General features: G+C 34.6%; 1 protein-coding gene across 1 annotated transcript in view; it reads right to left on the bottom strand.

The window, feature by feature from the left end:
* Positions 1–21,615, bottom strand: part of LOC118749276 (protein furry-like) — a 1,083,341-nt gene that overhangs the window by 888,198 nt on the left and 173,528 nt on the right. The window contains exon 8 of the mRNA XM_036484076.1: positions 10,213–10,380. Coding sequence (XP_036339969.1) covers positions 10,213–10,380 — 168 coding nt within the window. The remainder of the gene's footprint in view (positions 1–10,212; positions 10,381–21,615) is intronic.

Below are 21,615 nucleotides of genomic sequence, written 5' to 3'. Positions count from 1 at the left end.
TGCAAGGAAAGCTTAAAGTCGAAAATCTGCAATCACAACAGACAGCCACTGCATTCTTCACTCTTCAACAAACCGACATATGCGAGCAGTGGAACCACATCTCCCGCTCATTAAGTACCGCCGCCGAAGAAATAGTCGGATGTAAGCGAGCCCGAAAGAACAACTGATACGATGAGGAGTGTCAGGAAGCTGCAGAAAAAAAATATGCCGCCTACAGGGCCACGCTGAGACCGGCGCAACGCGCGCTATGTGGGACCGCTATAGGGATCTGAAGAGAGAAACGAGACGTATTTGCCGCAATAAGAAGAGATAGGCCGAAATACGTGAGAGCGAAAAGCTTAAAATGATGGCCGACAAGAAGAATGCCCGAAAATTTTACCAGAGAGTTAGGCGATTTACGGAAGGTTTCAAGACGAGGGCGTACTCTTGTAAGAACAACAATGGCGACCTAGTTACCGATGTTCAAAACGTACTTAGATTATGGAGGGAACACTTTTTCATGGTAGCAGCACGGAAAGTTGTGGAGAAGAAGAACCCGAGCACCCAGTCGATGATGACGGTGTCGATGTTCCACCGCCTGACTATGACGAGGTACGAATAGCAATAAGGCAGCTGAAAAACAACAAAGCTGCAAGAGCTGACAGCCCGCCAGCAGAGCTATTCGAGTACGGTGGCGAGGAGTTGATAAGGTACATGCATCAACTCTTATGCCGAATATGGTCAGATGAATATGCCCGACGACTGTAATTTAAGTGTGCTCTGCCCAAGGGATGTCAGTGGCAAAAATTCATCGATGTTTTTTCTCGAATCGATGCATCGATATTTGTCGATGCATTGGAGGGCGTACATCGATGCATCGATACGCATAGAGTTTTTCTCAACTATGGAAATAAAACATTAAGAACCTTTTTCGATGTGTAGTTTTATAGCTCATACAATTTTTCGTATAACCAAGTCAACCCAAGAAAAAATATTAAACATTAAAGCAGCTGAAACTTGCACTTTATTATACTAACATTTTATGAACTATAAAACTGCATCTTCCTCTCTATGAACTTCAGAAAAAGCGATGTTTGGCCATTTGATGTACTGGAGATGTCAGTTTACAGAAAACATCGATGCCTCGATACATCGACTATTTATTAGGGCTGTGCGATTATTCGATTACTCGAGCAAGTTGGGTAATCAATTATTCGGTTAGTCAATTACTGGAGTAATCAAGATTTTGATTACTCAAAACGATGATTAATCGAGTTACTTGAAATATGATTACTCAAAAAAATTATTTTGCTCGTTAAAAGAGTTTACTTTGGAAAATGCTTATTTTCTTTTTTACATTCTGTGTATGAAAAAATTTTTCGTTTAAATTTTTTAAAACAGAAACGTTGTTTTCAAAGTATCAAGGAACTTTAACTACTTTATACATATGTAAAGAGTTGAAATGTTGATTACTCATTTTACTCGAAATTTTGATTAATCATAAAGCAAATTACTCAAATACTTTTGTTTTTGGTTAATCAAAAATCTTGATTACTCGAGTAACTGAACTTTTGAGTAATCATAATTTCCAATTAATCGAATAATTGAGTTATTTACTTTATGATTAATTAAAATTTTGAGTAATCAATTAATCGCACAGCCCTACTATTTATACATCGAATGGAAAATTTTCGAAGCATCGAAGCAAAACATCGATATTTTCGATGCATCGATGTTTTTTTGCCATCCCTACTCTGCCCACAAGAAAGGCGACCCCGCCATTAGCGCCAACTACCGCGGGATCAGTCTTCTAAGCATAGGGTACGAGGTCCTATCGAGCTTTAGGCCTGTCAAATCCACCATAGACCAAGTATTCACAATACGCTAATTCTTGGAAAAGACCCGCTGTCGACTTTAAAGCCGCTTTCGACAGCACTAAAAGGAGTTGGCTATACGCGCTATGTCCCGATTTGGCATCCCCGCGTTGTGTAAAATGACGTTGAGAAATACCATCAGCTCCGTCAGAATTGGGAACGACCTCTCCGAGCCGTTCGCCACAAAACGGGGTTTCAGACAGGGCTACTCGCTTTCATGTGATTTCTTTAATCTGAAGTTGAAGAAGATAATAAGAGCTGCAGAACTGAACCGCTCAGGAACAATTTACTACAAGAGCGTACAAGAGCGGTAACAAAAACCGCGAAGTGGTCTGGTGGTAAACGAGGACAAGACGATGCATCTCCTGTCATCAAACAAACATTCAGCACATTCGCGCCTTGGCACCCACGTCACTGTTGACAGTTATAATTTCGAGAAAGTAGAGAATTTCGTTTACTTGGGAACCAGTATTAACACCGATAATAATGTCAGCATTGACATCCAACGCACAATCACTCTTGCCAACAAGTGCTACTTTGGACTGAGTAGGCAATTTAGGAGTAAAGTCCTCCCTCGACGTACGAAACCACACTCTGTACGCCACTAATCATGCCCGTGCTGGTGTATGGCGCAGAAACATGGACAATGACAACATTACGCAAACGTCAAGCTGTGAAGCTGTGTTTTTCTGTGATCTGTTTAAATTTTGTGTTTGATAAAGCTGTTTACGCTTATTAAAGTAAAAAATTTAAAAAAGTGTTAATAAACTTCTGGTGCACAATTTAAAGATAAGTAAAACATCAAAATTTCCCGTAAATTTGATTAATTTAACTTGATATTCTTAATTGCATGTGCCGAGTATTTTGTTTCATATAATATATTGTTGTTGTACAATTGTTTTTGTTTGTGCACATTGATTTTGCCCTTTTTGTCTTTTTGTCATTTCTGCTGTTTCATCTTTGTCACAGCTGTTTGCGTTGTGTTTATTAGGTGTCAAATATACAGTGCATCTAAAACTGTTCGCTAACTGATATTTACCAGCTGATTGGTTCACTGATTAATACATCGTTTTCAAAACCGTTTTTGCTTTTTTGCTTCTAAAACCTAAAAATTAATATAATTTTAAACATGTCGTGTATTTACACCTATTGCCACGTTAAAAGCGACTCCTATGTGTCATACTGGCTCTGCGATGGGATTGCCCATATAAAATGTGCTGGTTTGAGCGGTAGAGTTTTAGACGCTATTAACGAGGGTAAGGGTCTTCGTTGGTCTTGTCAAAAATGCAGATCAACCGAAGTTGATTTATTTAAATTCTTCAGGCAGTCCACAAATGGTTTTTCTGAGATCGGGAAGGATCTGTCGGCGCTTGTTGAGAAATTTAAGCATTACGAAAAAATGTTTAGGTCTTTCACTTGTCTCGACGACCCTCCACACTCTGAGGATAGCCGAGAAAATAAAGGTGGGCATGTTATTAGTCCACCTAAAAAGACAGCCACGGATTCTAGTAAAAAAAATCCTCCATCCCAGTCCTTAGAACTTATTAATTTATCTTCTCCATGCCCTCAGGCATTGGAGCCTCCGATTTCTAAAGCCATATCCACTAGGTCTACTTCTAAAAATAGTCAAACCGTTGATTTAACAGTGTTGCCATCAACATCTCAAACTCCACTGTCTAACTTAGTTCCTCCGAATAATTCGGAGCCCCGCACATCAGACATCATTACCAAAAAGTTGGTTGTAATTCCTCCGAGAAGATCAATCTTTGTCTCTAGATTTGCTAAAGATACTTCTTCGGATGATATAAAGTCATACATATCGACTAAAATTAGAACTAAAGATGAATTTATTCGTAAATTTAATTTTAAATACGATCGCGATATTTCATCTTTTAAAATTGATGTAGCTTCCGAAGATTTTGATTCACTACTAAATAGTTCATTTTGGCCGACCGGGGCGTTTGTTCGCGAGTTTGAGTATAAACCTAATAAAAGTAATAATAACGTAGCTAAAATTTCTAATCTTAATTCGGATTCAAAAAACTAACTCGCAAGTCTAATTTAAGTATTTACTATCAAAACGTTAGAGGTTTGAATACCAAATTAACTGACTTATATTTAAAAGGTTTTGACTGCAATTATAATATTATTTCCTTGACCGAAACATGGCTCAAACCTCATATTTTTAATTCCGAAATTCTTCCAAATGAATATCAAATATACAGGAGTGACCGCGTGGGCAGAATCGGCGGTGGTGTTCTTTTTGCGGTGCATTCATCGATACCATCCGAGGAAGTTAGTCTTCCTGTCATTGAATATACCGAATTTAAATGTATTTAAATGTATACGTGTACAGGCTGGAAAGACTTATATTTATTTAGCTCTTTGCTACATCCCTCCTAATTCTGCCGTATCGGTATATATGCAGCTAGTTTCTTTACTTGAGACCGTAAATGCAATGCTTACGGCATCCGATTCTAAGTATGATTGTTTTGGGCGATTTAAATCTGCCACATATTTCATGGAACATCATTGACACCGATGTTGTACCAGTTTCATCTAGAGATAGTTACAATGTATTTCTGGAGGAAATGGCTGAACTTTGCCTCAAACAAATAAATATATGTCCAAATAAGTTTGGAAAGGTCTTGGATCTCGTTTACGTTGATGATGTTCCGAAGGCCTCTATTAATCGGTGTGATCCCCTAGTTTTGCCGGAAGATGCATACCATCCTGCTCTTGAGTTAAGCTACGAAATCATAAATGAAATACATAATAATAAGTCAAGTTCAAGTACTAGATATGTTTTTGCGAAAGCAAATTTCAGGAAAATTAACAAAGAACTTTCAAAGTTATCTTGGCCAATATATAGAGATGACGTGGAGCGTAGCGTTGAGCACTTTAATGATACTGTTTTCAATTTGTTTCGAAAGTATGTGCCAATACGTAATATTGTTCATGAAGAACCAATACAATTATGGTTCACTAAAGAGCTTAAAAAATTGAAAAATAAAAAGTCGCACTCTTTTAAACTGTATAAAAGAACGGGCTTACACAGTGATTACCTAAGGTACTCAGTTTTGCGGCATAGCTACTTTGCATTAAATAAGAAATGTTATAATTCATATTTATGTAAAATTAAGAAGAATTTAATTAACAATCGTAAATCATTTTATGGTTTCGTAAATTCAAAGCGTAAGGCACATGGTTTTCCGTCCGCTATGCATTATCGCAACACTGTATCTAGCGACAGCCAACTCATTGCCAACATGTTTGCTCGGTTCTTTAGGTCCAATTATTCTGTAGACTTCCCTATAAGTGGAGACTATCCGTACGAGCTTTGTCCAATCAACTCTGCTTATATTCCAGTAATATCTTCCGATGAAGTTTTACACTCTTTAAAAACCTTAAAAGCGTCATTTAGGCCTGGACCTGATCATATTCCGACCTGTTTTCTTAAAAACTGCGCTGAGAACATCTGCGAGCCTTTAACAACTCTATTCAATTTGTCACTTAAACATGGCGTTTTTCCGTCAGCCTGGAAGGAGTCTTTCATAATACCACTTCACAAAAACGGCAGCAGGTCGTCTATAGAAAACTTTCGAGGCATAGCGAAACTCTCCGCTATCCCCAAATTATTCGAAGCAATTATTGTTAACCAGCTGACATATTCTATATCTTCTTCAATTACACAATCTCAACACGGGTTTTCTAAAGGAAAATCTACTATGACTAATTTATTGGAGTTTACAACTCATGTCTCAAACGGTTTTAGAGAATACGCTCATACCGACGTAATTTACACCGATTTCAGTAAAGCTTTTGACAAAGTATGTCCCTCGTTACTCATCCGTAAACTCGACCTAATCGGCTTTCAGCCCAGTCTTCTTCAATGGATCTCATCTTACCTCTCTGATAGAACACAAAGAGTTATTGTTAATAATTGTTCTTCCAACATCATTAAAGTTTCTTCAGGAGTTCCTCAGGGAAGCCACCTTGGTCCGATTCTGTTCCTGATATTCATTAATGATATTTCTTCTATAATAAAACATTCAAAAATTTTAATGTATGCCGATGATGTGAAACTTTTTAAAACATTGTCCTCTATCGAAGAAAGGTCTTTGTTACAAGCGGATCTGAACAACGTGGTTAGTTGGTGTAATACAAACTATATGCCACTAAACCTTCAAAAATGTAAAGTTATGTGTTTCTCTCGGAGGGCTGTTCAACCAGCTGTTTATTCAATATCAAATTATATTCTGGAGCAGGTATCCAATTTTGTCGATCTTGGCATCACAATGGATTCCAAACTGAATTTCAACCATCATATTAATGTTACAGTCAATAAAGCCAAAGGCGTTTTTGCATTTGTAAGGCGATGGTCAAAAGAGTTCAAAGATCCTTATGTTACAAAAGCTCTTTTTACCAGTTTAGTTAGACCTATACTAGAATACGGATCTATTGTTTGGAATCCCCGCTACCAAGTTCATTCAGAAAGGATTGAATCAATTCAAAAACAATTCTTGCTTTTTGCATTGCGTAATTTTAACTGGGATTCAGATTACAATCTCCCCCCTTACACAAGTCGTCTAAAGCTCATAAATTTGCCTACACTCGCAAGTCGTAGAGAAATGCTGGGTATAATATTTATCGTAAAATTAATGACAGGCTTGATTAATAGCCCGGCCCTCCTGGCTGAGGTAAATTTTAATGTTCCTTCTCGAATGTCAAGACACTTTCGACCTCTATTTTTAAAGCCATGCAAAACTAATTTTGAACTAAACGAATCATTCCGTGGTTTATGTCAAGATTTTAACTGTCATTCCAGCACGTTTGACGTATCGGACTCGATTTTTACTATAAAGAAAACTATTATTTCCACTCTCAATAATTGAAATACTATCTTTAGCATATCCAATCAGCTGATGAATTTGATTCTGTAGCTGAATAGTTTTAGATCTCGACACTTAACAAACTCATGTTTCCACTACTCGGCACGAAAAAACTAAAAAAAAAAAAAAGGTTCCGTACGTCATCCGGACTGCGCCCCTCGTGTCGGTTGGGCGGGAATGGAGGGTAAAAAGCCGTTGGGATTAATTAATTAATCCGATGAGACGGCTCTTGGAGTATTCGAGGGTAAGATTTTGCGGAAGATTTACTGGCCTTTACGCGTTGGCGACAACGAGTACTGCAGACGATGAGCTGTATGAGCTTTACAACGACATGGACATAGTCGTGGGGCGATTCCCCGCTTTGCAGGGAGTTTGAGTTTGCGTGGGGAATCGGGGAATGGACCGTTTTTTTGTGAGGAATTTCAGTTAACGTGGGGAATTCGGTGATGGTTTTTTTGTGAGGAATCAGGTGTGACTATTTTTTTTTCTTTTTTGCTTCATTAATTTCATAATGAGTTAAAAAAGTTGCATAAGAAATACAACTGCAACTAAAAGAACTGCTTTTGCATCCCTGCCAATTGTGCAAATAACCGTTGATATATTAGAATTTCCTTTGTCGCATTTGCTTTCCTATAGTGAATAAAACAATTTATGTTTATATGGAAGAAAACCGCAACACCAAACAAAATTCTAAAAGTAAAATTTTTAGCCACTTGAAACTTGCTTTTTTATTATACTAGAACTGAGTGTGCTACAATACTGCATAACCAAAATCTTTCTAGGGAATTGAATTAAAAAAGCTCGAACATTTTACGAAAGTTTCTTATTGCACAAAGTTTGAAACTTGGATTTAAGCGGTTTTATTGGAGAATAAACTATATTTTTATAAAAAATAACTCAAATTAAATAACAAAAAAAAAGTAATAATTTTGAAAACTTTTCAAAATTTGGTGCGAGTAAATTTTTTCGACCACTGTATGTATATAAGTATTATATGTAAATCTTTTATTCTTTATTTGTTAACTTACTTTACAAAAGTTTGGCTTGATTTATGGGTACATAAATAAATTACATTTAGATATAAAATAAACAAAAAGACCAACAAAATATCAAAATAAAATTTTTTTAATAAGGAGATATATGGGGAGTTTTACGAAATTTCGGACAAAATCGGGGAATTTCATAGTCGAAATCAGAGAGTTCTCAAAAATGAGTTGGCTACCCTGATACAGCGGCTCCGCCGGCTTGGCCATGTCGTTCGAAGGGACACCGACGGTCCAGCTCTGAAAGTATTCAGCTCAGAACCCGCTGGTGGTAGCAGAGGAGGAGGGAGGCCTTCACTGCGATGGAAATACCAGGTGGAGCAGGATTTGGCTTCACTTGGCATTTCCAATTGTCGCCAGTTGGCACAGAAGAGAAACGACTGGCGTGCTTTGTTGAACACAGCCGAAATTGCTTAGGCGGTTACAGCGCAAAATAAGAAGAAAAAGGCACCCATGTTAGGTTACCTAATTCCCTCAAGTAAATAAATTTAATTTTTTAAACAGGTTGCAATCCTTCTACATGTAGTTTAGCAGTAAAGCATGTCTAAAAAGATTTCGATCGTTACACATATTGTAATATCTAACTCAATTAACTTTTAAATTTCACCTTTCCAAAAAAAATCTACCGGCCAAGCTCGGTAACCGGATACCTTACATATGTAAATTGAATAAACTATGTGTTTATACCCAAGTAAATGTTACAAGAACCCGAATTTTCAACTTTAAACTGGATTTACAGTGAAAGTATGGAAGTTATAAAAAAAGAACAAATAACAAAAACAAATAAAAAAAGAATATTAATGAATTCGGCGCCCTTAAGTTCACTAAGAAACAAATTTTCATTTAAATCCGTACTTTATTCTATTATTTCCCACATTTTATATGGAAGGGAAACACTGTGCGATGACTGGAATTTAGGTGAGTTCTGCTCAATTCGTAAGAAAAGCCACCACGCCATACACGACAACTACCGTTGGCTACGAAAAAATTCCGTTTCGTAGTATATCTATTTAAAAAGAAAGTATTTTTTGCAGTACGAGTATTCGTTATTTTTTGAAACAGGTTTTTAATAAAATAAAGGAACTCCTTGGTACTATGTCTACCTGATGCGGTCTAACGAAAGCCATGTAAATCCGAATTTTTTGCTTTGTAAAAACGACGAAACTAATATATGTGGCTGTGTAAAATGACGTTTAGCAGTACCACCAGCTTCATCAGAATTTGAAAAGACCTCTCCGAATTACTTAACTAATAGAAAAATAACTGTTTTTAACTATTGCATCTTTAGTATCAAAAAAAATATTTCTCCGAATGAATGTATCGATTCAACGACAGACTACACCGATCTTTAATAATATACATAAATCCTTAATATACAGTGGCGAAAATATAAATACGGAAGAGGTATTTTATGAAAGTGTATCTCATTATCTAACAAAAACCATCTAAGTCAAAATTTCAAACTTTTTAATTAGATTTCTTAGAAACTATCTGAGTATGCAGTAGCCCGCTGAATTTTAGTCAAGCAATGTGCCGTTGATTTTTGGCAATTTGTTTGTAGGAGGTGTTAGTCATTTCTCCAATTGTCCAACATACTTTGTATGGGAGAAAATGCGCGAACAAAAAATTGCCAAAAATTATTTACATTCTCGCCACCGTATGTATGTATGTACATAAATAGTTTTACTTCATGCCACCTTAAAGGTGAGCGTGCATACTACATATTTTTTCTTCTGACATATACTACGTTTATACGCACAGAATAATCGACTTAATTGAAAGCGGATTGACACCGTACACATTTCGCTCTAGTGTTTATACTTACGGCTTTATATCGACATCAAAGTAACCGTCTTCAAAAGCAAACAAAATAAGCTGTTTTCATTTGACATTTTATAAGTTAACATAATGGAAAGTGATAAAAATCTAGTTTTATTCGGCATTATAAAATCGTGGCAAAGAAAAAGAACGATTATTATTAATCAGCTTTTAAATACTGATGCGATCATTTGGAATTTGAGCGGAACAGCTGATCTCCAATTCGCTTTGAGTGAGAGCGGTGTTTATACACTCTTTCTAACTGTCTGGAGAAATCAACTACCGATTTGAAATGGAGTGTGAGCCAAAACACTTCGCTCTTTCAAAGCGAATTGAAATTCAGTTTATACATATGTTTTGAATCGTGGCGAAATGAATTAAAGCGACTTATGCATGCGCATAAACGTAGTATCTGTCTGGAGAAATAAACTACCGATTTGAAATGGAGTGTGAGCCAAAACACTTCGCTCTTTCAAAGCGAATTGAAATTCAGTTTATACATATGTTTTGAATCGCGGCGAAATGAATTAAAGCGACTTATGCATGCGTATAAACGTAGTAATAGTGTACTTTTATACGGAGCTTATAAAATGAAATTTTACTCACTTCAGGGCTTCATGATTTATCATTCCAAGTGCATTTACGGCCGCATCGCGAACGTCAACTACCTCACAGCGTAGCAGAGGCACAACCAGCTTGTAAAGTGCTTGGGGCGAAGCGGAACCCATAACAGATTTATCACTTCGATCGGCATTCAAAGAGTCGGGTGATGAGCTAAAAGAGTACGTGTAAAAAAAGCATTATTTGAAATATTAACTGAAAATAGTATGTATATATATTCATTAAATTAATTTTTTCCCTTATTTGCTTCAAAATAAGTTTTTTTTTATTGTTGCCAAAGGAGAACTTTTAAAAGCTTGTTTATATTTTCTCTTTTACTTCTTGAGCAAATTGCAATAGTTACTAAAGTCTACTAGAAGGCAGAAATCAATCAACAATTTTTGCTACTAAATACTTAATGCTCAGCTGTTTCGATTATTATAAAATAAAAATATTTTCATAGCTTAGGAAAAGTAAGATATAAATACAAAATTAAAAATTACAATATTAAGTTGTGCGATAGCAAAAGGAAGCCGTGAGTGAGGAAGCAATACGGGTTTTTACTACATACATATGTATAACTAATACTAGCAAACTATTTTTAAGGGGTGCATAACCGTATAAACAAAAAAAATTGCTTTGTTACTTATCAAAACAAATAATTAAAATTAAAAGAAATATTAAGATAAATGGTGAAAATTGTCATTATGTGAGTGTCGTAAAGTTATGATAAGCACTATATGTATTTATGTCGAATCCAACTTTCTGATACTACTTTTTGTCAATTTTCGTGGTGCACGTACAAAATTTCACATTAAACTGTGTAACCAGACATTTGCATGCGCATAAAAATATTAATGACTTGAAAAATATACTAAAAATTTAAAACATTAACATAACCGTTCTTAATAATTTTTATTATAAGAGCGTTTACGAAAACATCTGTATTCAACGTTTAAAATAAATTAATAAGTCCCGGCTTAATTAGTGTTACCCCGATGTACTACTGTAGTAGTACATGTAGTACTACTCAGGGATGGGCGTAATCAGGAAAATGAATAATTGAATAAAAAATAAATAAGAATAAGTTTTCATTCATCATTTCAACATTTTTGAATAACGAATAAATTTTTATTCTTCATTCAAGCACTTACGAATGATGAATAAATTTTCATTCATCATTCAAGTAATTTCAAATAAAGAAAAATTTTTTATTCTTCATTCAAGCACTTTCGAATGTGCGTATGCAGACTTTTTAAGCCCAATCTGTTTTGTCATCTGAGGAGACTTTTTGCAAAAAAAAAAATACTCCATTTTTGGAGGTATTTTCAAATCGGTCCAGCTCGCTTAAATCTTAATATTTTTCCGAAATATTTTGGTGGACGTCTTAAAATATAATAGATTTTGTAATCCCGGCGGAAAAACCGAAACTTTTTTGGTGCAGTATATAGATAATTAAATAAGTACATACTTATGTTCATGCTTATTTACATACATATGTAAATTTTGATATTATATTTTCCAATATTTCCTACACAATAAATATGTATATACGACATGAACATTTACCATGATGGTCGTTCCCAAACTTTATTTACCGCTGCACCCCTACTCATCAAATGTCTACGAAAACAAGAAAACACAATGCAAACTTTATGCTCCTTTAGCTTTAATGTGAGGACTGAAATTGTTTTGATGATTGCGTTATTTCCTTTCAGTTTATTGAGAGCTTTGACAATTTTACCCTGAAATCATTTGACGCTGACTTCACAAAAATGAGAAGGTTATTAATTCGTCGGAATATTTTTTTATTACTATTTTTATTTTTTTTATGTTTCCGCATAACTTTGGACCACGTTAACCGATTACTATAACTCTTTTCTTAGAAGAAAGGTGTTACCTCACAGGCGGTCCCATTCTAATTTGGTTTAAATCCGATGATTCGATCATGAAGAGATAACCGATATCTTAAATTTGTATATGAGAATTAAAGTCGGTTTTGTTTTTTGCTTAAAAATTATTTGTTCATGTAAGCATTTGTTGAAAATGCAGTCTCATATAGAAATGTAAAAGTAAAAGTCACTTGAATTTTTAATGCAATCTTGCCAACAGCAGTGTTTTCTACATACACTTGCATCCAGAACTCTCTTGGCTCCCTTCGTAGTATTTAATATTCAAAGTGCGGTCGTCACTGATGTCCAAAAGGTTTTCAAAAGCTTAATTTGTCATCCCAGTAGGTATACTTTTCGGGTCACATGAAAACGGGTTTGTTATCCAGCTGAAGACATCCTCAGAGTCCATGTTGGGAAAATATTCGACAATGGTTTTTCTAAACCGCTAATGCGCGTTAAAGCCAAGAAAATAACTTTTACAGCCAATTTCACGAAAGCAATTTAAGTGAAAAATGATTTTAATTTTTGGAATGTTATATAGAAATTGACAGAAAATAAAAAATCATTTTCCGTTTAAATTGCTGGTGAAACGGGCTGTTATCAATTTTCTTGGCGTTAACTTCGAAGTTACATGCGTTTTTCTGATTTACTTTGTTTACTTATGGGGGTTTCATGCAAATTGCTAGAAATTCTAAAATATAAATGTCACCAATAAAAAATCTCGACGAGCTAGAAAAAAACCAAAGATGTATTTTAATTTCACAGGCCTCTGTTATCTTCGCAGCGTCATCTAATACGGGTTTTAAATCCAGTGGCGGCATCTTTCTAGTCGCCAAGGAATACCGAGGGATCATACAGAGACTTCTCGTTGCGTTTTCTACCTCTTGCTTCATCCTAGACATCGCTCCTTTCGTTTTTCCAACCACTGCAAATATCCGCACACTTGCTCCATTTCAAACCATTTTTCTGTACAAATTTGTCGATAGCTTTAAAAATTTCGTCGCCAGTGGTGTAAGTCTCAAGTACTTCGCTCATCAAAAGTTATTCTTCGATTTGCATTCCGAATGGGTACCTCACTAACAGGAGAAGAACATAAGTCCCACTACGTCGGTACTTTCGGCAAGTTGCAAACAAAAAAATTCACAAGTTTTCAAACTTTTTATAAGTTCGTTCTCGACTGCCTCTAAAATCGTGTTAATTCGCTCTTTCACGGTGATTGTTAAGTTCCAAAGAATAAGTAACATATACACGTGCGCGAAGCTGCTGCTGCTGTCACGAGAACAGCCCAGCCAGCAAAAAATTCGAAAATTAATCCGAAAACAGTAAGAAAAGTGGATGAAACGCGGGTTAGCTCTACGAAAGTACCGAAAATGGTTGTGAAAAGGGTAAGTTTTCAGCAATTTTTCTGATTCAATTTTTCGTTGACAAAACTTACTGGGGAACTATGCCTAAGAGCCAAATGAGCTGCTAAAGGTAATTTTAATAAAAATCAAATTTTTTTGATTTTCTGGTTGCCATATTGTAGTTTTATCAAACCGTTGCGTTGTGTATGGAAAGTTTAAAGAATTTGCCCGCACCACTGGTATTTCTAGCCCAGGGGTTCTTAAACTTTTAAGATGATGGAACCCTAACTAAACAATTTTCATTTTATGAAACCCCACATCAAATTACTAAAAATCAAAGGCAGTGCAATTTAAATATGAATAAAAACTTTTACTAAAAATAGTATACATACTTTAAAATTTAATGTAAAGAATGAAATTATTTCACTATTATTAATTATTGTATAAAATAGTAGTTCGATATAATGTCTGAAAGCTGTATGCGCATTTCTGGGGTAGCATCCAATTTCGACCTGAATTTGATTTTGTATAAGTGTAAGCTGAAAACCCTGTTGACAGAGTACGTTGTGACAGAAGGAAGCAAAGCTAAGATGGCCTCTTTGGCGGCTTCACGATATTTACTCTTAACACTAACGCAAAACTCTTTCAGAGACACAGATTCAAATGTGTGGATTTTGTACCAAACCTATATTACTACTACCATCCGAAAAATAATCTGACAAAGATTTCAGGTGATTTACCAAGTGCGCAGTAATGATATTTCACATTTCATTTGGCAATTCATCGCGTTCCTTGTAGAAAGTTGTATATGTATAACTCTTTGGCTACAGCGGCCAACAACACATACCGACTAGAAAAAAACAAGCTGTCAAGCGCAAACTCAACGCTCTTATGTAGGTATGGTATTCAGTACGGCAATCATACCAACTATGAGATATACTTGAAAATAGATAATTGCGTCTCGGTCAAGCTGTTTATAGAACTTTTCTTTCTGTGTGCAACTCAAACCGATCGCCGTGCTTATTCATACCAAAATTAATTTCGCGGAACCCCGGTAACTTTTCTACGGAACCCTTGGGTTCCGCGGAACACACTATTTTCTCGATCTCCGAGAAAGGTTGCCGAAATATACATTACATAAACATCTTTGATTTGAACTCATTACTTCCATCTAAAATTGGGGAATACAATACGCTAGATGAAAAAACAATGCTTTCGAACGCGTAAAATCGCTTCGAAAACGATACGATTTTTCTTAGAAAAAAAGACGCTATCAATTTGGAAGGAAAGTATAGTGTGGTCAGAACTGTGTATAGATGCATTTCATGTCACCGCGGCCACCTCTGTGCGCGACCTCTATAGATTTGGATGAAAGTTGAAGAGATGGAAGGTCTAGGTGACATGAATGTACGTGAAGCATATTTTGACGATATGACGTAGGGTTGCCTATTTACACGGGATTTAAATTTTAAGAAAACGTCATGCATACCTTTCTTTAAAGTGCTGTATCTTGGAAACCTTTTAACGCAGCTTAATGAAACAAAATGTATTTCTTCCGTCTTGTTATGAGCTTTAATTGTGCTTTTATTACATTAATGTGCAATGTATAAAAAAAACAAAAAAAAAATTAAGTAAACATTTTTCTTTTTGATTTTTTAGCATTTTTAAAAATTTTTCTTTTTGCATAAAAACATAGTCTATAATGTCAACTTTAAGTACCCAAATGGGCATAATGGGCTACTTATGCATTTGGACTCTAGATCGTCTAACGCTAGAGCATTATGATAAATAGACATTGAAATTTTAAGAAATTGTATATTTTTGAAAGAGGAAAGGTGTGTAAAAAACAAGAACACTATGAATAAATCGTATTAACTTACCTAAAGGTCTGAAATCATGAAAATCCCTTCAAGGAAATTGCAGAATTGAACTTTGTTGCAAGTTCGCATGGGAAATCTGCTTACGACGTGATTGGAGGACATTTTAAGAGACTGGCAGCTAGATCAAGTATTCAACTCCTGATGTTACAACAAATTCGTACACCCGAAGCCCTCTACCAATGGGATGCATGTAAAAAATAACTGCAACTAACTTTTCAGTGGACTTTATTTTGACTATGACTACGTGCCAATTACTTTAATCTTATTTTAAGCTAGTTCAAAAGTTTAAATAACATCAAGTTAGGGAGCTTCATATCCTTATTTAACGAATCTGTAAATCAATAAATAATTTTTTTCTTTTTAGTTCTTATTGTAATAAAAGGGTCTTGTTGTTTTTTTTTTTAAACTATGATTTTATTACTCATTAGGTTAATTTTTTTACACACCTTTCCTTTCCTCCTTGAAGCAATCATTGGAGGTCTAATATCCTTTCGCAATGAGTGTTGTTCATGTTGATGTTTTTGATGTTTCGGTTTCATTGCAAAAGAATATTAGATCTCTAATGATAGCTTCAAGGTTAGTCCTTTAATTAAAACAAGAAAATGGAAAGGTGTGTAAAAAAACCTAATGAGTAATAAAATTATAACTTAAAAAAACCAACAACACGCTTTTATTACTATATGAACTAAAAATAAAAACAATATTTATTGATTTAAAGATTCGTTGAATAAGGATATGAAGTTCCCTAACTTGATGTTATTTAAACTTTTAAACTAGCTTAAAATAAAATTAAAGTAATTGGCACGTAGTCATAGTCGAAATAAAGTCCACTGAAAAGTTAGTTGCAGTTATTTTTACAGGCATCCTATTGGTAGAGGGGTTCGGGTGTACGAATTTGTTGTAACATCAGGAGTTGAATACTTGATCTAGCTGCCAGTCTCTTAAAATGTCCTCCAATCACGTCGTAAGCAGATTTCCCATGCGACCTTGCAACAAAGTTCAATTCTGCCAATTCCCTGAAGGGATTTTCATGATTTCAGACCTTTAGTAAAGTTAATACGATTTATTCATATTGTTTTTGTTTTTTACACACCTTTCCTCTTTCAAAAATATACAATTTCATAAAATTTCAATCTCTATTTATCATATTGCTCTAGCGTTAGACGAACTAGAGTCCAAATGCATAAGTAGCCCATTATGTCCATTTGGGTACTTAAAGTTGACATTATAGACAATGTTTTTATGTAAAAAGAAAAATTTTTAAAAATGCTATAATCAAAAAAAAATCAAAAAATTTTTACTTATTTTTTTTTATACATTGCACATTAATGTAATAAATTCACAATTAAAGCCCATAATAAGACGGAAGAAATACATTTTGTTTCACTAAGCTGCGTTAAAAGGTTTCCAAGATACAGCACTTTAAAGAAAGGTATGTATGACGTTTTCTTAAAATTTAAGTCCCGTGTAAATAGGTAACCCTACGTCATATCGGCAAAATATGCTGCACGTACATTTATGTCACCTAGACCTTCAATATCTTCAACTTTCATCCAAATCTTTAGAGGCCGCGCACAGAGGTGGCCGCGGTGACATGAAATGCCTCTATATACAAATAAGGTACGCGAAGAGCCATTCCCAAAATGTAACGTTACTTCAGAAAGAAGTTGTTCAACCCTTCGCCGGTGGTTCCGTAGTACCGTAAAGAAAGACTGATAGGTCTAACATTTTGACACGAACACTTATATATTGAAATTTACACTGAAAGTAATATAGAAAGATTCGCAAAAGGAAAGCGCAAAATAGGGTTTGCAATTTAAATTATTATAATAAAAATTCTGAAGTTAATAAGTTACTTAATTACATCCTTCATTTGACAAATATTGTAAGCAAAAAATAAGTATTTATATACATACATATACATATACATTACTTTAATAAACCCAACGGACATCTTTTTATCTTGTGTTTTTTAACAAAATAGTATAATTGTTTTATTACAGGGGACTCAGTAAATGGACCTTGCACCAAATTTACAAAATGAAACTTCTTAAAAGTAAAATTATATCACACTTTACTTCGCACTTCATAAAAGCTACTCGAACCTCTATTTGTATGAAAAATAAATGGGGTTCAAGAAGGTTGGATGCTTGCACACGGATAAAAATAATTCATAAAATTTTCGTGAACAGCGTTCACAAACCGTTTATGCAGCGCATTCATCAATTTCACTAAAATTATTCAATAGACGTATGAAGAAATACATAAGACTAATGAAGCTTTTAATAAAGCTTATGAACTTATTCAAAAAGTTTGTGAATTATCATTCTAGAGGTGTATTCTCAATTGTTATGAATAGTTTTCGTAAAGCTTATGAAAACGTTCACAAAGTATTCTAAAACTATTCAAAGAAATTATGAAGCAATTCACAAGGGTTATGTATATGCTTGAAAGATTTATGAACAATCGTTCTTAAACCTTGTTTTACCATTTTCTGGAATACTTTTAACAAATTTTACAAAAAAGTTCACATAACCTTAAAACACTATTCAATAAAACTATGAAAAATATGCATAACATTTCTGAATATAAAGTCATAAACTTTTCCTACAAACTTCATTAAATATTTTCATAGAGTATATTACATAGTTCATAAAATTTTGGAATACTATACGTAAAACGTATGAAAAAATTCATAGGACTTATGATACCATTCAAGGAATTTGTGAATCATAATTCATAAACTTTTTCTATAATCCTTACGAATAATTTGCATAAAGTTTATGTACGTGTTCTCAAACTTTCTGAATACGTTCACAAAATGTATGAATGTATTCACAAAGATTCTGAAAACTATTGACAAACATCTACGCATCCATTTTTAACAGTAATGCCAACTTGATTATAACACAAGGCAAAAAGGGAAAATTATTTCAACGAAAATTCTTTTTATTCTATTATATATTGGAATAAATTTCCGTAATCTCTTGTCAAACTTGGATTTTCGACAACGAAAACTATCCCATACATAAATCGTACGAATTTTTTCAGTTTTCGGCTTTTATTAAAGTCAAATCATAATTTTTTCAATATAAAGTATTTAGTATTCTTTATATTTGTGTTCTACGGAAAATTTCGGTTGATATATATTTACGCCATGGACTCGGAAAATATGTATGTATGTGAATGGATGGAATACTTATTTCTAAATTCGATAAGTAGACCCCTATTCTTAAGCTTCGTATTTTCTTTTCTTTTACAAGTTCAGAATAAATGCACCATTAAAAACCAAAAAGTTTATTTTTTGGTCAATAAAAAAAAAACTTAAGTGTTTTTGCACATTTATAAGATATACATATATTTAAATTTTAGCAATGATAATTATCAAATTTTTTACTAAGGACACAAAAGAAAAACATTTTTGCCCGGTTTAGAAATGGCAGTGTTGGCATCACTAATTTGCTGGTTGTTAGAAAAGTGAAGTGTGTTTTTGTGAAAAGTGCAAGTTTTAGTGAAATAAAAAGGTAAAACGTGTGAATAATATTTGACATTACCAATTAAAAATGATTTGCGCACTTTGCCTAAAGGAATATGCAAATATTGACAATTGTGTTGATCACCTAAAAAAAAATAACCTTCTGACCTTAAAAGATAGGTTGAGCTGCCAATTTTGTGACCAAGTTTTCAGTGGAATAAACATTTTAAAAAGACAAGATAATGTCTTTAGTTATTAATAATTTGTTTCCCGCAATCATTAGTTTCGCTGATGATTCACCTTTATTACAAAACCAGCAGGAAATCCTTGAAGACTATGAATTAAAAATTTTACTAAGATCTTGGAATGTTGAACACATGTACACATTTCTTAAGGGTTTGTATGCATATTTGTTTCTATTTATGAACAAACTTATTTTTATTAAATTTTTAATTTTTGAAAGTAATGCTTTTTTTCTATTTTTCTATTTTTCAGAGGAAAATATCGACGTGGAGATATTGAAAATTTTGAAAGTTGACCACTTGAAAGAGGTTTTGCAAACTTTCAAAATTGGTGACCGAATCTTATTTGAATTAAACTTCGAAAACTGAAGAAACCAGATTAATAAACCTTTGCACTTTCACGCTTCCGTTAGTACTGCGTCGCCTAATAGCTCCGCTGATTTTTCCTCAGTAAGATCTAGATCGCCTGCTTCCAGCCCTACCACTGCACAGTGGGGTAATTGATGTCGATATTGCGTATTAATTTAAAAAATTAATTTCAAAATACAAAGAAGTGTTTAGTACCAAATTAAAGTATATAAAATTGTACATCATTGTGTAATCAAATATTTGCCCAAAAATTTACCGTTTTCTTGCAATACACTCTTAACCCTAGAACACACACCCGGGTACAAATGTATCCACTTTCAACTTTGAAGTGTTGTAACTTTTGAACCGCTATACCTCTATACCAGATCGGACCATTGGTTCAGGAGCTTCAGCCTTCCAAACACATTATATACGTAAACACACACCCGGGATACGTTTGTACCCCAATAGTAAAAATCCTCATAATAATAAAAAAAAAAACATTTTTTATACTATTTTTTTATTTTAAAAATTAAAAATATTCATTTCACACATTATATTATTGACTTTTATTATAAAAATTATAAAAATGCATCTTATATCTAAGGAAAATCATGGCAAATAGAGCAATTTGTTGATGTGACCGAATGTTCAAGACACATTGGCTTCTTACATTTGTCGCACAGCTTTCTGGTTTTTCTACGGCGTTTTTCCTCTTGTGCGTAACATAAATAGCAAGATCCGGACACAGGTTTTGGCGTGCGCGCTGCGGCAGATGTTGATGCTGCTGTTGACACCATTGATTCTACCGGTCGGTTGAAATATGCTTCAATAGCAATTTTAGTCGAAAAATTTCGCGTCACTTGACGATTTATGGCTCTGGCTTCAATAATGGGCATACACAATGCTTCAGCCAAGCTGCGCAGGATCTGCTTACGCTTGTTGTTTGTTCTCCAGGGCAACATAGGGTTATTCAAATCGTAGACAATGTAGGCTGCAAGAGCTGTAATGTCCAACATGTTGAAGAACATCGCTAGTGGCCATCGTTTTGTTTGTCTTTGTGTTGGATATTCCGCAAACATTTGGTCCATTCGATCAACACCACCTTTGGTACGATTATAATATTCAATTATTTCAGGTTTCCCACTGTCAGCTATTTCAGCATCATTATGCATGGTCGAAAGCAAAATTACTGCTTTATCTTTTTTGGGAACATAAGAGCACATTGTCGCATTATTTTTGAAGCCAAATGTCGTTGAACCAATTGTCCTGTTTTTGTTCTGCTTCATTTCTTGAGGAATATATGATTTGTTTTTGCGCAAAGTTCCAACGATCGTGAGTTTCCAGGTGAGAAGCAGTTCTGCAACTGGCAAGGTCGTAAACAAATTGTCCATTGTAATGTTTCGGCCACTTCCTTGGTATTTGGCAGACAAATCCTTCACCACTTGTTCGCCTTGGTTCGTTTCCCTACCAGTTTCTGCTTGGCCAGTATATATTTGTCCATGCAGTGGATATGCATTTGTGGCATCGCAAATCCACCAAACCTTGATACCATATTTAGCAGGTTTTGACGGTATGTACTGCGTAAACCGTGTGCGTCCACGGTAAGGAAATAATTGTTCATCAATCGTCAAGCATGAGCTGGGCTTGTAATGTGCAGCAAGATTATTGTTCATCATCGTCCACAACTCACTGATCGGTGCTGCTTTATCAGTTAGTAAGCGTGTTGCACGAGTGTTTTTATCGTCAAATCTTAGGAACCACAATATCGAACAGAAACGGTTGACTCCCATTGTGGCGCGATATAAAGGATAGTTTTTGACGCTCCATAAATCTCGAACATGTTCTCCATTGCTATGGTTCGCACCAGTCATAATAAGTATGCCAAAAAATGCATACAGCTCTGTTATTGACACAGGCGTCCATGACTTAGGAGTTGTGTTTGGATGCGCATTGTTGTAAGCATTATAAGTTTCTTTTGCTAACTTATTTGTGTGGCGCATAATTATATCAGCCATTTCAACGTTCATGAAACATTTGAATGATTGCTCTATTGACAACATTTCAGTGCATCTAGCTGGTCCAGAACGTTCTCTTATAATATTTTGTCTGAGTACCTGACGACTTACATTTGGTTCTTTCATCCACTCAGTACCATCACGTGCAACAAATTTTTCGGCACTATTCATTAAATTAATTTTTTCCCTTATTTGCTTCAAAATAAGTTTT

Source organism: Rhagoletis pomonella, unplaced genomic scaffold, assembly GCF_013731165.1.
Source record: "Rhagoletis pomonella isolate Grant_MI unplaced genomic scaffold, Rhpom_1.0 Rhpom_scaffold_00014, whole genome shotgun sequence".
Taxonomy (NCBI): domain Eukaryota; kingdom Metazoa; phylum Arthropoda; class Insecta; order Diptera; family Tephritidae; genus Rhagoletis; species Rhagoletis pomonella.
The sequence above is the reverse complement of the archived record's forward strand: the minus strand, read 5'-3'. Positions and strand labels throughout refer to the sequence as shown.